The sequence below is a fragment of the Anolis sagrei genome, chromosome 6 (assembly GCF_037176765.1).
Source record: "Anolis sagrei isolate rAnoSag1 chromosome 6, rAnoSag1.mat, whole genome shotgun sequence".
NCBI lineage: Eukaryota > Metazoa > Chordata > Lepidosauria > Squamata > Dactyloidae > Anolis > Anolis sagrei.
Genome location: NC_090026.1, coordinates 5,948,291 through 5,963,890, shown reverse-complemented (window position 1 = coordinate 5,963,890; position 15,600 = coordinate 5,948,291). Strand labels below are relative to the sequence as shown.

The window sequence follows — 15,600 nt, the reverse complement described above, 5'->3', positions numbered from 1 at the left end:
AAATATTAAAAAGTAACTAGGTATTTTAATTACATAAATGTGAGTCAATCACTGAAAGGTTTAAATGGATGCAATGACTCAGTAAAGTCTGTAATTCCATATAAGCAGGTGTGTCTGTAGCTTAGTAGGCCTCCGTGTTAGTAGGCCTCAGTGTGAGGGAGGGAGGCCTCAGTGTTAGTCAGCCTCAGTATGAGAAAGCCTCACTGTGAGAGAAGCCCCAGGTTGAAGGCCATTGAAGCTCTTATGTGAAGGCTACTGTGTGAAGCTCTTGTCTAAGTTTGATGTGAGAAGAGGCTCTGTGAGAGCAAAGCTGTTTATCTGCATGAGAAAAAAGCCCAGCATGGAAGCAAAGAAAGAAGTATAAAGAACTTTATTGGTTTTAGGGAAGCCTTGTTCTTGTAAATAGTGCAACCATATTATTTTACTATAAAGAAAAGCCTCCTATGGATGAGATAACATTGGTCTGGGTGTTTTTGCTCTTTTTATCACTTTTGGCTACTGATGCTGGGTCACGCTGCTGCTAATAATTTACTCTGATACGTTTATGGGGAGGGTCTTTTGTTAATAAGCCCACTCGCTCAACACAACCCACCTGGGTTCATGGTGATAAAGATGCCACAAGACCACACCAGGTTTATCTCGTGGCCTTCAAAGGTGAAGCGGGTCATATTGGCAGCTAAAGCTGAGAGGATGGAAAGGATCTGTTGGGCCACAACAGACAACACCTCAATGTTGATGCGATTGAACTCGTCAAAGCAACCCCAGGCTCCAGTCTGTGAGGAGAGGAAGGCGATGGACGTGAGCCAAGGAAAGCCAGAGGGCACCAGGAGAAAGCCCAACTAGAGGAACGCATCCAGAGCACAGCCTGCTGGAACCAGCAACTGACCCATACCCACATTTCGAAAGCTCTAGATCAGGCATGGGCAAACTCCAGCTCTCCAAGTGTTTTGGACTCCAAGTTGAAGTCCAAAACATTTGGAGGGCCCAAGTTTGCCCATGCCTGGTCTAGATCCGTCTTACCTGTGCAAGGCCAGAGTACATGCGCCCCATCGATTTATAGTCCAGGCCTTCAGAGCAATTCACCACAATCACATACATGCCCAGGGCTTTGCCCAGGTCCTTCACGGTCTCGGTCTTTCCAGTGCCTGCGGGGCCTTTGGGGGACCCTCCTCGATGGAGGTGGAGGGCTGTGGTCAGCGTCATGTAGCATCTAGGAAGGAAGCAACCTGAGTGTCACTTGGCCTCCCTGTTGGCTCTTCTCCAGAGCAGGACCTTGGACATATTGCTGCTGGATTTTCACTCCTTCACTCTTTCCTGATCCACTTGCTACTCCGTTTCCTTTGCCTACCCTCACAAATGATAGGTCCCCATTGCCATTTCCATGTGCCCTCAGAAGTATAGCTAAGGGAGGGAGCAAAATGAGGGTTCTGTTTTTTTCTATTAAGAATTCTGCATTCCCCAGTGATATTTTCCTTTGCTGGCCAAATCTCTAGGATTGGAGTAGCTTAAAAATTCAGTTGAGTGCATATAAATATACTTGAAGCGCCCAAAGAATAGAAGCAGGCAAAGTGACTATAAAAATGCAAACTCAGCAGATTTTAGGAGTAAAATATTTCCAGTTTGCTTGCTCTAAAATCCTAGAAATATAATGGCTGAAAAAAGACATCATTTGAGCAGGGGCCAATGAGCCCTATGTTTGTATTTTGCCCTCTATTTTTGGTAGCTACGCCCCTGCATCCCTCTTGTCCTTCCTGACAGTGCTTTTTCACAAGCCATACTGCACACCCAAGCGAATAGGCCAGAGGTTGATGCCATGGGGTACCTGTCCGTAAGTGGGGTGATGACCAGCCGCCCAGAGTTCCCCAGGTATTCATAGCCGTAGGCAAACTGGGTGTTGGTCTGGCGGATGACACAGTCGTCTAGCTCCTGAAAAGAGAGTTTCCATCAGGTGCATCTCGAGGGACGGGATGAGATGGTTTAGTTTACAGTGTGGATGCAACCTCTCCTAGAGACTATCATAAGATGGGCAGTCCACAAAAAAAAGGCAGGATGCAATATATTCCAGGTTGGGAAGCATGGAATTACCAGGGCAATCTCCTGATTCCACCCCCTAAATCCAAACCCTCTGAGATGAGAATGCCTGAAAGAGAAGGGCAACCATTTTGTTATCAGTATGCTTTTGGGCTTCAATGTTAGCAGTTTGTTTCAGACCTCAGTGGAGGTGGATGCAGTATGACTTTGGACATCAATAGAAGCAGTTTGCATTTAGACTTATGCAGGAACAGTTTATTTGTTTATTTATTTATTTACGACATTTATATGCCGCCCTTCTCACCCTGAAGGGGACTCAGTTTACTATATGTTTGCTTTGAAAAGCAGTGAGTACAATTATAGAGATTGGACTTTTATAAGATGTATACTTAAATACTTTGGACTATTGATTAAGAATGATGCCCTGTGTTCTCAATTCAAATACCGAATCAATACAAGATGTTTATGAGTAAACAAGATACGTTACTTTAAAAAAAAAAAGAGGACTCTGAATGCATATTTTAAACTAAGAGGTTCCAAGGGAAAGTGTATGTTTTTGGCAGCTGCAACTGCAATTTGAATTTCAACTTCAAAGAAACATTTTCAAAACTCATTTAGCTAAGAATGTGTATGTGTGTTTTTGTCCCTGGCAGTTCAAAGACATGGTTCATCAGTTTATCAGCTGAGTTACCTGTGTGCCACTACATGGATGGTTGTGAACATCACTTTTGCAAAGGGTTGACTTCTAGCAAGGTCATGCCTTTCCTTGACTAGTGGTTTTCAAAAGGTGACCCCAGATGTTCATGGAGACTCACATTTGCCAAAAGGACATGACATCATCTTTCCTTTTCAAAAAGGTTATGAATGCCATTTTTCCAAAGTAAACATAATCAAAAGTTTGGAAGCCAAACCCTATGAGAAGCAGCTTAGGAAGCGGGGTAGGTTTAGCTTGAAGAAAAGAAGGCTGAGAGAGGACATGAGAGCCATGTTGACATACTGAGGAGACTAGGGCATGGAGCAATGGACTCAAACTGATGGGAAAGAGATTCAACTTCAACATTAGGAAAAATGTCCTGATAGTAAGAGCTTTTCTGATAGGGCAATATGCTGCTTTGAAGTTTCAATCTCCTTCTCTGGAGCTTTTAAGCAGTGGCTGGATGAGCATTTGTCAGGAGGGCCTTGATTGTGTCTTCCTGTCTGGAAGAAGGGGGTTGGACTGGGTGGCATTTTTGTCTCTTCCAATTCTAAGAAAGCAAAGAGCACACAGCATGGGAGCTTTCCTGGCATTTTTTGGGCCTGTCTGCTGTCCACCTGTCCTTATCCATGGACTACCTGGAACAATGAAGGAGGCAGACACACAAGGTCACACCTACTCCATCAGCAGCACCGCCTTCTCCTGCGGTTCTGTACCACAAACAGCAGAGGGAAGTGAAAGGCAAGGATGGAGGAAGAGCAGGGAAGGGAGATGATCACCCCTTCTGTCCAGCAGGGAGCAGCAGCAGAAGCTTATTAGCCCCCAGTGCAAAACCACACTCTTGTCTTTCCCTGCTCAGTCTCCCTCTCTGCCCATTTCTCTCTTTCTCTGTGCCTTCCCACCATCCTTTCCCTCCACCTCTGCTACTCATCCGCCATGACTGGCACCCGCTTGGCTCCCCTCACCTTCTCCCAATAGAGGCGAAGCTGGCTCAACCACTCGAAGGACGTCACGTCAATCAAGCCGCTCTTGTAGAGCCTCTCGATGACGTCCCGGGCGTGGACCTCCACCGTCACCAAGGCCACGATCTTCAGGCGCATGATTTTGGTCAGATTGCCTCGGATGGCTTCGGAATATTTGTTTAACATGGAGACCTGCACCCCCACAAAAAAGAGGCCTGCTTGTGAAAATGAGGCCAAGCAAATGACAGCAAAACAAAGCCTGGGTGTACAACTGCAATGCAATCATCATCATCATCTGTTTAGCCGGTATTGCACCACCTGACATCCGCTGGGAAGTAGCAGCCAATAGTTAAAGGACCACGGCAGTGACATCTCCAGCTCATTCCTTGTTTGGGTATCAGCCAGCACGCCAACGACTTAAATCAAGACATAGCTTTCTAAGATTTACAGAGACACTCGCTGGAACACCTCAGCAAGCGAGAGTCCAAAAGTGGCAGGCTCAAACCCAGAACCTCAAGCAATGGCTGATACCAAATGAGAGACTCCCCCTGGGCACACAGAAGACTGGGCGACTTGGAAGGCGCTGAACAGACTGTGCTCTGGCACCACGAGATGCAGAGCCAACCTCAAGAAATGGGGCCACAAAGTGGAGTCCACGACATGCGAGTGGGGAGAAGAGCAAACCACTGACCACCTGCTGCAATGCACCCTGAGCCCTGCCACATGCACAAGGGAGGACCTTCTTGCGGCAACACCAGAGGCACTCCAAGTGGCCAGATACTGGTCAAAGGACATTTAATCAACTACCAAGCTTGCAAACTTTGCGTTTTGTCTGTTTGTTTGTTTTGTTCTGTTAGAAATGTAATACAAATGTCTGGTTGCCCCTGACACGATAAAAAAAAATCATCATCTTTATTTATACCCCGCCACCATCTCCCCGGTGGGGACTCGAGTGGCTGACATGGGGCCAAGCCCGGACAACATATTACAGCAAATTAAAACCAAGGCATAAACATCAAACAACATCATCAAAATTACATTTAAAAAAGTATAAACACAATAATAAAATAACATTCCAATAAACGCAATCAAGATAACAATAGGTGGGCCACATGTACGGGATAAAATGATTAAAAGACTCTAATGAGATAAAAATAGGAGCAAGTTATTTGCAGGGAGTTCATAAAAACACACAGAGTTGTGGAACCAAACTTCCCATTTGGAGGGCGTATACTCCAGTGGCAAAAAGTGTTGAGGGTAGCAATAGTGTCATGATGTGCAAGCTTCATTCATGGATGGAGTGGATGCTTGTGGGCTTCTTAGGCTGTTTTTCTGAGCCAGCAGGTTATTATGAGGCAACCCAGAGGTGTTAGACGTAGGCATGGGCAAACTTGGGCCATCCAGGTGTTTGGGACTTCAACTCCCACAATTCCTAACAGCCGGTAAGCTGTTAGGAATTGTGGGAGTTGAAGTCCCAAACACCTGGAGGGCTCAAGTTTGCCCATGCCTGTTAAAGAGACCCCATGCCACCTTTTCTCAGACACAATTTGTGCAACATATGTCCAGAGTGGTTGAGAGCATCTACCACCTTTGTTTGGAGATGTTGGTTCTCTAGATGTCCCAGGAAAAGAGCACATTCCCACCTTGAATGCACTGCCAAGGGAGTCCAAACACTGGAGAGGCAGAGAACAAAGAGTGGGGTGTGCTTCACTCTCCAGCTTCCATTGCTTCAGGCCCCCCACAGCACATCCCCAAAGCAAACTGGAGCAGCTCTCCCACCCTCACGCCACTTGCAAATAACAAAGAGGTACATCTGAGAAGGAGAGACGCAAAAGCCAGCGGCAGGTGTGAGCATGTGTGAGCATGTGTTCATTACCAGACACCATGAAAAACTTCCCAAGCAGACCTGCAATCACAACAGGGAGCCAAAGACGCCCAGGGACATGACAGATTTGCCATGCTCCCAAGTTGACTGACGTGGCTCTCTGAGCGTTGCCTTTTCCCACCTGTTTCTTCTTCATGCCTTTGAGGTATTTCCTGTCCCCACGGTCCTTGCAGGTGGCCAGGCACTTGCTAACGTCAGTCGTCCACTGTATCTGGCTGGCAGTGATCACCATCTAAAATAGTAATAATAGATAACAATAATAATATAAAAATAATAAAATAATAAGAATCGAAAAGGCGGCAACAGATCCCAAATGTAGACTCTGCAAGGAAGCAGATGAAACAATAGATCACATCCTCAGCTGCTGCAAGAAGATCGTGCAGACAGACTACAAGCAGAGGCACAACACTGTTGCTCAGGTGATTCATTGGAACTTGTGCCACAAAGACCATCTGCCTGCGACAAAGAACTGGTAGGATCACAAGCCGGAAAAAGTTATATAAAATGAACACTTCAAATTACTCTGGGACTTCCAGATTCAGACAGATAGAGTTTTGAAACACAATACTCCTGACCTCATGATCATGTTAAAATCCATACAAACAGAGGCGCAGACATGAATGACAAAAGAGTAGCAGGCTGTACAGAGGCATGACGGGGCACCTCACCTGGTCACAGTGTCCCTGCCAAGCCCCTCCAGTCCCAATTCTGCCCCCCTCCCGAGTCACCTGTCCTGGCCACTCCTTCACCCATTTGTCCCTCTTGGTCAACATCTTCTTCAAAGCGAGGCGACAGTTCCGCAGCACCTCCCTCAAGGTCCAGCGCATGGCCCGCTCCACATCACACAGCCAATCCTGCAAGAGCAAGCGCCACAGAAATGAACATTTGGGAATACAATTCTGTTGGAGCATGTAAGAAATCAGTTAAGTGTGTGTCAACTGTAAAATAAGATACGCGAAACTGATTGGTTGGGCTATGCCCAGGGAGCAAGCTGAGCCTGGGACTTTTGGATACTGTTACGTTTTGCAGCCTTGAGCTGTGCGGGAGTTTGCAGAGAAGCAGAGCGAAGCAGAGAGAGAGAAATGTTTTGGAGTGTGCTCTTGTGTCATGAACTGCTGGGGGACGATTCTCCACATGGACAAAGAAAGTCTATTTTAAATCTAGGTTGTTGTAGGTTTTTCGGGCTATATGGCCATGTTCTAGAGGCATTCTCTTCTGAGGTTTCGCCTGCATAAATGCTTGCCATAGATGCAGGCGAAACGTCAGGAGAGAATGCCTCTAGAACAGTGTTTCTCAACCTATGGGTCCTCAGGTGTTTTGGCCTACAACTCCCAGAAATCCCAGACAGTTTACCAGCTGTTAGGATTTCTGGGAGTTGAAGGCTAAAACACCTGGGGAGCCACAGGTTGAGAACCACTGCTCTAGAACATGGCCAAATAGCTCGAAAAACAACAACCCAGTGATTCCGGCCATGAAAGCCTTCGACAATACTATTTTAAATCTCTCATACGTGACATTATGCAAGTCGATGTAACTGATCACATGATTGTACATATGTTGTTCTGAATTACGAAGAGTAAACTACTTGTTCTTTTCTGTTCATCTCTGTGGCATATTTTCTTTCTTTGGCAAGACAGCTTGTGGGCTGATCAAACGTGAACTATGCATGATTTTTTTCATTTCGTCACACATTTGAGGTCAGAGTGAATGAGAGTGCATGGATTGCTCCCATTCAAGTTTTAACAACTCCACATCCTGCAAAAGGCAAGAGGGATTTCTCGTCCAGCTTGTAAGCTTTTGATGGAGGCCCTGTCTCCTTCTCCTTCTTCTGTTCTCAGCCCCATGGACAGAAATTGAGCTCTGCTCTCTAAGAAAGGACTTGTGCTTTGTGTCTGGCACCAGATACTTTCTCTGACCCCCACCTCCTATGAGCTTGAGTCCTCAATGGAATTAGTGACATCCACTTCTGGAAGATACCTTCCCAAGACATTTTCCAAATCCCAGGCAAAAAGAACACATCTCAATCCCTTTTTAACAGCGACACTGCATTGATGGCATTGACTGAAGGAGAGCTCATCGTTCTCCTAAACCCCCAAATCATTGGAATTCAAAGCAGAATTCCAGAACCATGTTCTGTCATCCTGCTGAAACTATTGCAAACATCACTTGTATAAATTCCTCATTGTGATCAATTGTGAGATTCCTCCTCTCACCAGCCTAGAAAGTTGAAAATCTCAAAAGCATTGTCTTGGTTAGCCCAATACAGAATTTTGAGTATTGTGCACTATGGATTTTGAGTTGACGCTGTAGATTTGCAGTTTCATAAAGGAGAATTAAACTTATGCTAAGTTTCGCGGGCAGGAAGAGAGAGCAGGAAAGGCGCACCTCCACAGGTCCTTCCAGGAGCACCGAGTGAGTGAAATCGATGTATTCACCATCCAAAGAGAACATGCCCAAAGCTTCAAATTTGTTTGTGTTCCCAATCTGAGGAAGAAAAAGAGAAGAAGAGCAGATGACAGAGAGATTTTAGTGTGAATTCCCAATCAGGAAGAGAGGGCTGGCGTTCCTGCTTAAAAAAGGGGCCCAACATAAGGAGAGGACTAGCGGTCAATTAGCTGCAATATTTAGCAGAAGAAAAAGGGGCAATTTAGCACCCTGGGGAGGGAAGTGGCACCCAATGGGAACCCCGAAGGCCCTGGCCCATACTTTCTGCATCTTGAGACACTTGATGTTGTCGAAGCACTTCTTGAGGTGGGGCTGGACAGCTTCTGGATTGCGCGACTGGCCCAGGATTTCCAGAAGGTCATCATTGGACAGGAAGTAGAAGCGAGGGAAGATGTGGCGCTTGGTCTCCAGGTACATGTCAAGAGACTTCTGGATGTCTTCCAGAGAAGCGTTCATTTCCACCAGTTTGTCCAGTAGTCCTGCCGAGGGGAAAGGTCTCAGAATGAGTCCAAAGAGGCCTTGTTGATGCTCCTCATCTCATCCAGCTGCTTGCAGATCATGAAAAGCCCCTGCAGGCACTGCCCATCTCTTCCCCTTGCTATCCCTCATTTGGACCACAGTTAATTCCTCAATAGCTCTCCAGAAATCAACCAACTTCCCTCCCTATGAAAGCTGCCTCATGCCTTGAGGCAGGGACTTTTTGCTCAGATATCTCTCTGTTGCACTCCAAGGATGGGAACCACCTCAAGTACACCAAACGCACATTCCAGTCCAAGGTAAAATAGCAAAGCAATTTATTGATGAATATATATGAAAAGCAATTCAGCAAAATAGTATAAAAACCAAAGTCCAAATATCAGGAATAATCCACAGAAATCAAAGTACAGGAGTAGCGTCAAAACCCAGGAATACAAATGCAGAATAAATCCAAAACATGCAATTCAGGAACAGTCCTCAAAACTTGGAATCATGAGACATGAACAAAAGGAAACACAGACCATGGAACTAGATATCCCTTGATTTAGCAATAGGTCTATACTCAAACACCAACCTTGCCTGGACTGACAGACCCATCTATTGGACTAGCTAATATATTATTAAACTTTATTTGTACCCCGCTAGAAAATCATGCCTTCTCCCTTGGGAAACTGATAAGGACTTCTTGGCTAATAGGCGTCTTGACCTTCATAAACTCTTCTGAGAAGTTCTATGTTGACGGAACGTAAATCTCCTATCTAACTTCTCATTGGTCCAGGGCAGCAGAAAACAAGGGAGCAAGCTTGTTTTCTGCTGCCCTAGAGACTAGGACATGGAACAATGGCTTCAAACTACAAGAAAAGAGATTCCATCTGAACATTAGGAAGAACTTCCTGTGAGAGCTGTTCAATAATGGAACTCTCTGCCCCAGAGTGTGGTGGAGGCTCCTTCTTTGGAGGTTTTGAAACAGAGGCTGGATAGCCATGTGTCGGGGGTGCTTTTAATGCGATTTTCCTGCTTCTTGGCAGGATGGACTGGATGGTCCATCAGGTCTCTTCCAACTCTATGATTCTATGAACTCTTTTGAGAAGCTCTATGTTGACGGAACGTAAATCTCCTATCTAACTGCTCATTAGTCTGTCCACCTGGGCTTTCATTTTCATCCTCTGAGCTCAGATCTGTTCCTGACCTTGCTTCCCTAGCAAACTGCCTTTCAGGAATGTGGCCTTCAGACTCAGACCACCCATTTTCAGGGCTTAAAATCTCTTGCTGACTCTCCTGATGACTGGCAGACCCAGAATCCCCAGAGAGATCAGGTGTAGGCACAATCAAAGGCTGAACAGTTTAGAAGGAGACTGGGTAATAACAACAACATAAGGGATGCTCCACTGCCAGCATACATTGCCTAGACAGCCCTGTGATCCTCTGGAGCCCTCCAATAAGATCTAACACAATGAAGAAAGGGTTCAGCAGTCCATCATTTTGAAAGCTTTGCTTTTTTTAGTGTGGCAGCCTTGGTAGCTGTATCAGTCCAGGTCAAGTCCAACAAGCCAAAACCACAGGAATCCACAAGCAATAAAGTAAAACAGTCCAAAGTCAAATCTAATAAGGAGTCCAAAGCTAGTCATACAGACAAAGATTCTCAAGCTGCTGCTGAAGCGGCGGATGAAGAGAACTGGAGGCAGTAGCTCCTCCCACTGGCTATATATACTCTCAAGGGGAGAGTGGGTGGAGCTACCGCCAAAATGCTTAATAATTTGTCTAGAAGATTCCGAAGCTGTTCTGCTCAGGCGCAGAAAGTACCATATGTGTGGATTCACAGGGACTACGATGGGAAAACTAAAAATCTCCTGATAATGAGCACTCAGGAGCTGATGGCTGCTTTCAGAACTTTCATAATGATGACTGACTGGTTTAATGTTCCCGCCCAACCAACCAGCCAGCCCCCCTCTCCATTCTTTTGCACTTTTTCTGAGAGCCAACAAAGACTATAGGATTGTCCACTGACAAATGTCAGCGTGCTGGAAGAAGCATAGACCACCAGCATTGAAGCGATGGTCCTCTGCCATCAACTCCGCTGGACCAGCCACGTTGTCCGGATGCCCAAAGCAGTTGCTCTACTCCGAACTCAAGAACGGAAAACGGAATGCTGGTGGGCAGGAAAAGAGATTTAAAGATGGGCTCAAAGCCAACCTTAAAAACTCTGGCATAGACACTGAGAACTGGGAAGCCCTGGCCCTTGAGCCCTCTATTTGGAGGTCAGCTATGACCAGCAGTGCTGTAGAATTTGAAGAGGCATGAATGGAGGGCGAAAGAGAGAAACGTGCCAAGAGGAAGGCGTGTTAAGCCAAACCCGACCAGGACCTCCTTCCACCTGGAAACCTATGCCCTCACTACAGGAGAACATGCAGGTCAAGAATAAGGCTCCACAGTCACCTACGGACCTACCGCCAGGACACCAATCTTGGAAGACAATCCTACTCGGACAACAAGGGATCGCCTAATTAAGTAAGTAAGGATTAGGACTGTCTAAGTGACTCTCTATTGTTTCCATACCTGTTCTTCCCAAAGAACACAATAACATGAAAACGTATGTTCCCCGCTCCGCCATGTGTTATGGACTCTCCCCTTGCCCCCCGGCACGTGCCCTCCACTAGGATGGGACAGAGTAGCAGCAACCTGGGAAATGGGTGGCTCGCAGAGCATTGTTGTCCTTCACGAAGCGGTCCATGATGGTCTTCCAGCTGCTGTTGATTTGGTCAAAGCTAGACGATTCACTAGGCAACTGCTTGCGGATGTCTTCACCCAAAAAGATATTCTGGTGGCAGGATTCAGAAGGAAGGAGGTGAGATGGAGATCACATGAAATCAAAGTGGAAGGTCATTGGCCTCTTTGGCCTGAGGGTAACAACGGGGATTGACATATAGTTACTTCAGAATGGGATGAGAAGGAGTTGGATGGCACAGTTTCCTATTCCATGGATTCTATGTGTCAGGCCTCCAACATTTTCTGAAAGTTGAGGATAATTTTTCTTTTCCTTGGTTGCAAAGGGAGACTAATAAAATTGCTCTTTGAAGGAGATTATCAGAGCGACATGAAGGAAGGGGTTGATTCTGACTAGCGATCGCTGTGACATCCACTAATGATCTTCTCTTACGACTTGCTAACACTTGTCATATATTGTTGAAGGCTTTCATGGCTGGAATCACTGAGTTGCTGTGAGTTTTTCTGGGCTGTATGGCCATGCTCCAGAAGCATTCTCTCCTGACGTTTCACCTACATCTATGGCAGGCATCCTCAGAGGTCCTCACAACCTCTAAGGATGGCAGCCATAGATGTGGGTGAAACATCAGGAGAGAATGCTTCTGGAGCATGGCCATACAGCCCAGAAAAACTCACAACAGCCTACTTGTGATATACACTCACATAGAAGTTGACTTTATGTACAAGTTGAGAGCAGATTTGGGAGGAAAAATCGTGGATTTTCATATAACCCATGGATAAAATAAATAAAAAAATAATTTGATTTGTGTTTCGCCCTATCTCCCTGAAGGAACCCAGTTGAGTGTTGTAAGTTTTTCGGGCTGTATGGCCATGATCTAGAAGCATTCTCTCCTGACATTTCGCCTGCATCTGTGGCAGGCATCCTCAGAGGTTGGGAAGTCTGTTGGAAACTAGGAAAATGGCGTTTATATGTTTATGGAAAGTCCAGGGTGGGAGAAAGAACTCTTGTCTGTTGGAGCTAGGTGTGACTGTTTCAATTGATTAGCATTTGATGGACTGACATTTTTTAGGTGTGGCCTGGGGGAATCCTTTGTTGAGAAGTAATTAGCTGTTCCTGATTGTTTCTTGTCTGGAGTTCCCCTGTGTTTGAGTTTTGTTCTTTATTTACTGCTATAATTTTAGAGAGTTTTTAATACTAGTAGCCAGATTTTGTTCATTTTCATGGTTTCTTCCTTTCTGCTGAAATTGTCCACCTGCTTGTGGATTTCGAGGGTCATTCTGCAGAGAGGGGAAAGTGCTTATACTGCCATAGAGGGTCAGTCAGTCCTGGTCACTGCTGCCAATTCCCTGTCCAGGCACTCAAAAAGGGATGAGGTGATGGCAGAGCAGACAGAATACAGTGCTTCTTTTATGTTCCTCTGGGACAGGCAATGTTCTCAGTTTTTGCCATTCTACTCAGAAAAGAGAACAGTTCCTTTTTTATGAGGGTTTTGGGACAATACTTACACTGACCTATTTGGGAGGTGGTACTATTGTTTACTAACGGTCTAAACTTATACATGAGTACATAAGATAATGGAGTGTTGTGGGCTGTATGGCTATGTTCTAGCAGCATTTTCTCCTGATGTTTCACCTGTATGCTCTGAGGATGCCTGCCACAGATGCAGGTGAAACGTCAGGAGAAAATTCTGCTAGAACATGGCCATATAGCCCAGAAACCACATAACACTCCATTATGTACTCCAGTTATTCTGGCCGTGAAAGCCTTCAACAATGCATAAAGTAATATTTATTAAGAGACACGATGCTATTGCCAAAGTGGATCTGCTTCTTATAATAAATTATTATTATTTGAAACACCACAAGATGAGTCCATAGCAGACACTCTGCTGGCTGTTGTATTGGATCACATGTCAGACACTTCCCAAGTGTCTAGGACTGTGTGATGTATCGGCGAATAATGCGAAATAATAATAATAATAATTATTATTATTAATAATAATAATATTTTGATTGGCACATTGGGTGCAGTGCCTAAAGAACTTGGCCTGCACTTAAACACAATCGGCGCTGACAAAATTACTGTCAGCTGCAAAAGGCCACCCTACTCATATCTGCACACATTATTTGCTGATACAACACATAGTCCTAGACACTTGGGAAGTGTCTGACGTGTGATCCGATAGAACCACCAGCATAGTGATCTTGTTTGCTGTGTACTAATTTTGCTGTGTTTCAAATAATATTTTATTTTTAACTTGCCCCCCCCCCCCCTCCCTGAAGGGACTCAGGGCGGCTTCTTTATGCCCCAAGAGGAGAGATGCTAATTCCCACCAAAGGCCTCACAAAGAGTCTCTTCCTGCAACCAAGATGGCCTTCTGTCCCTACTAAAGAGATAATGGCAGAGACAGTTGTGCAAGGCAAGGAAGGAAAATGCAAGATGGGAGGCTGCCAATGGTCTCCTCACCTCCATGTACATCCATTGCCTCTGCACAACGAGTAGCATCTCAATCACTTCCAGGATGAGCGAGAGGCAGCGCTCCCAACGGTCCACGTCCTTCTCAAAGGGCTTCACAAAGCGTGAGGCCTTCATTGTGGACAGAGCCACCTGGTTATCTTCCAGTGCCTGGAAAACGTCTTCTGTGCCTCTGCAGAAACAAAGAAGTCATGATCAATCTTGCGCAGAAACAAAGAATTCATAATCCAAAACTACTTCAAAAAACACACAAAAATAAAACTTTTATCAAGTTTATAAGGTAAAGGTAAAGGTTTCCCTTTGACAATAAGTCTAGTTGTGTCCAACTGGGGGATGGTGCTCATCTCCATTTCTAAGCTGAAGAGCCAGCGTTGTCCATAGATGCCTCCTAGGTCATGTAGCCAGCATGACTGCATGGAGCACCGTTACCTTCCCACCAAGGAAGGTAACTCACATTTGCATGTTTTTGAACTGCTAGGTTGCCAAAAGCTGGGGCTAACAGAAGGAGCTCACCCCGCTCCCTGGATTTGAACCACCAAGCTTTCAGTCAGCAAGTTCAGCAGCTCAGCGGTTTAACCCACTGCACCACTGGGGCTCCACAAACTAATAAACAGTGCACCAAACTGGCCTTTTGAGATTCTGAGATGCTCTTTGCCAGTCAAAGATGCTACAAAACACAGGTTGGGGAGCAAAGAAGAGTAAGAGGAAGCATTGATTAGTCATCTAGTTTGCATTTCATCTTGAGAGATAATGAAGAAGACTCTTGTTATGTGCCTTCAAGTCATTTCTGAATGTGGAGACCTTAAGGTGAATCTTGGCAAGGTTTGTTCAGAGAGAATTTGCCTTTGCCTTTCTTTGAGGATAAGAGTGGAACTAGCCCAGGCATGGGCAAACTTTGGCCCTTCTTCCAGACGTTTTGGACTTCTTCTCCCATTTTCATTGCCATCTCGGCTACTAATGGTTGCTTACCTGTAATAGTGTTTCTCCAAGTGGTCACCTGTGAAATTCATACAGGGTATTTCCTGCCCCTGCGTGACTGTTCACAATCTTCTAGAAACGTATTAGACATGTTAAGGTGGTAGCCCCGCCCACTTTCCCCATAGAGTATATAGGCAGTGGGAGGTGCTTGTTCCAAAGATAGTCCAGGTCAAGAAGGAGAAGTTAGGTAGTCCAAAACACAGTCTAAGTCAAAACAGGAGAGAGAGCAGTCCAGATCAAATATCAAGAGGCTAGTCAAAGGGATGAAGATTCCTTAGCTGCTCCAAGAACAGTGGACAAAAGGAACTGAGGCTGTAGTCCCTCCCACTGGCTATACATTCTATGGGAGAGTGAGTGGGACTACCACGTAAAAGTGTCTAATAAGTTTTCAAGAAGATTCCAAACTGGATTGTTGTAGGTTTTTCGGGCTATATGACCATGTTCTAGAGGCCTTCTCTTCTGACGTTTCGCCTGCATCTATGGCAAGCATTGGCCATATAGCCCGAAGAAACCTACAACAACCCAGTGATTCCGGCAATGAAAGCCTTTGACAATACGGATTCCGAACTGTGCAGGCGCAGGAAATACCATATGTGTGATTTCACAGGGACCACAATGGAGAATCTCTGCTGTTTGCAGGACTGGACTTTCAAGAGCTGGTGGAGGCTGGATGGAAACACAAACACGAAGACAGATGCATGGCTCTGCCTCTGAAGCTGGTGGGAGAAGCCACCCATCCTAGAAGATGGTGACCCTACTACACAGGTTCTGTTGGAAATATCCCCTTTCTCTCTCCTCCAGGTGCTCTCCCAGGCCTCTCCTTGAGGCCTGTGGATTCTGGGGGAAAAGACAAGATTTGCCGCAGGCATTCTTCTTCTGGAGTGAAGTGGAGATGGGACGACATTCATTCTTGAAACAGAGTTTTTCT

At 45.6% G+C, this 15,600-nt stretch overlaps 1 protein-coding gene across 1 annotated transcript in view; it reads right to left on the bottom strand.

The window, feature by feature from the left end:
• The window catches only part of DNAH2 (dynein axonemal heavy chain 2), a 202,285-nt gene that overhangs the window by 93,347 nt on the left and 93,338 nt on the right, over positions 1-15,600 (bottom strand). The window contains exons 28-37 of the mRNA XM_060779843.2: positions 13,686-13,866; positions 11,174-11,312; positions 8,279-8,496; positions 7,958-8,056; positions 6,301-6,426; positions 5,694-5,804; positions 3,691-3,879; positions 1,823-1,926; positions 1,021-1,210; positions 593-773 (exon numbers count right to left, since the gene is read on the bottom strand). Coding sequence (XP_060635826.2) covers positions 593-773; positions 1,021-1,210; positions 1,823-1,926; positions 3,691-3,879; positions 5,694-5,804; positions 6,301-6,426; positions 7,958-8,056; positions 8,279-8,496; positions 11,174-11,312; positions 13,686-13,866 — 1,538 coding nt within the window. The remainder of the gene's footprint in view (positions 1-592; positions 774-1,020; positions 1,211-1,822; positions 1,927-3,690; positions 3,880-5,693; positions 5,805-6,300; positions 6,427-7,957; positions 8,057-8,278; positions 8,497-11,173; positions 11,313-13,685; positions 13,867-15,600) is intronic.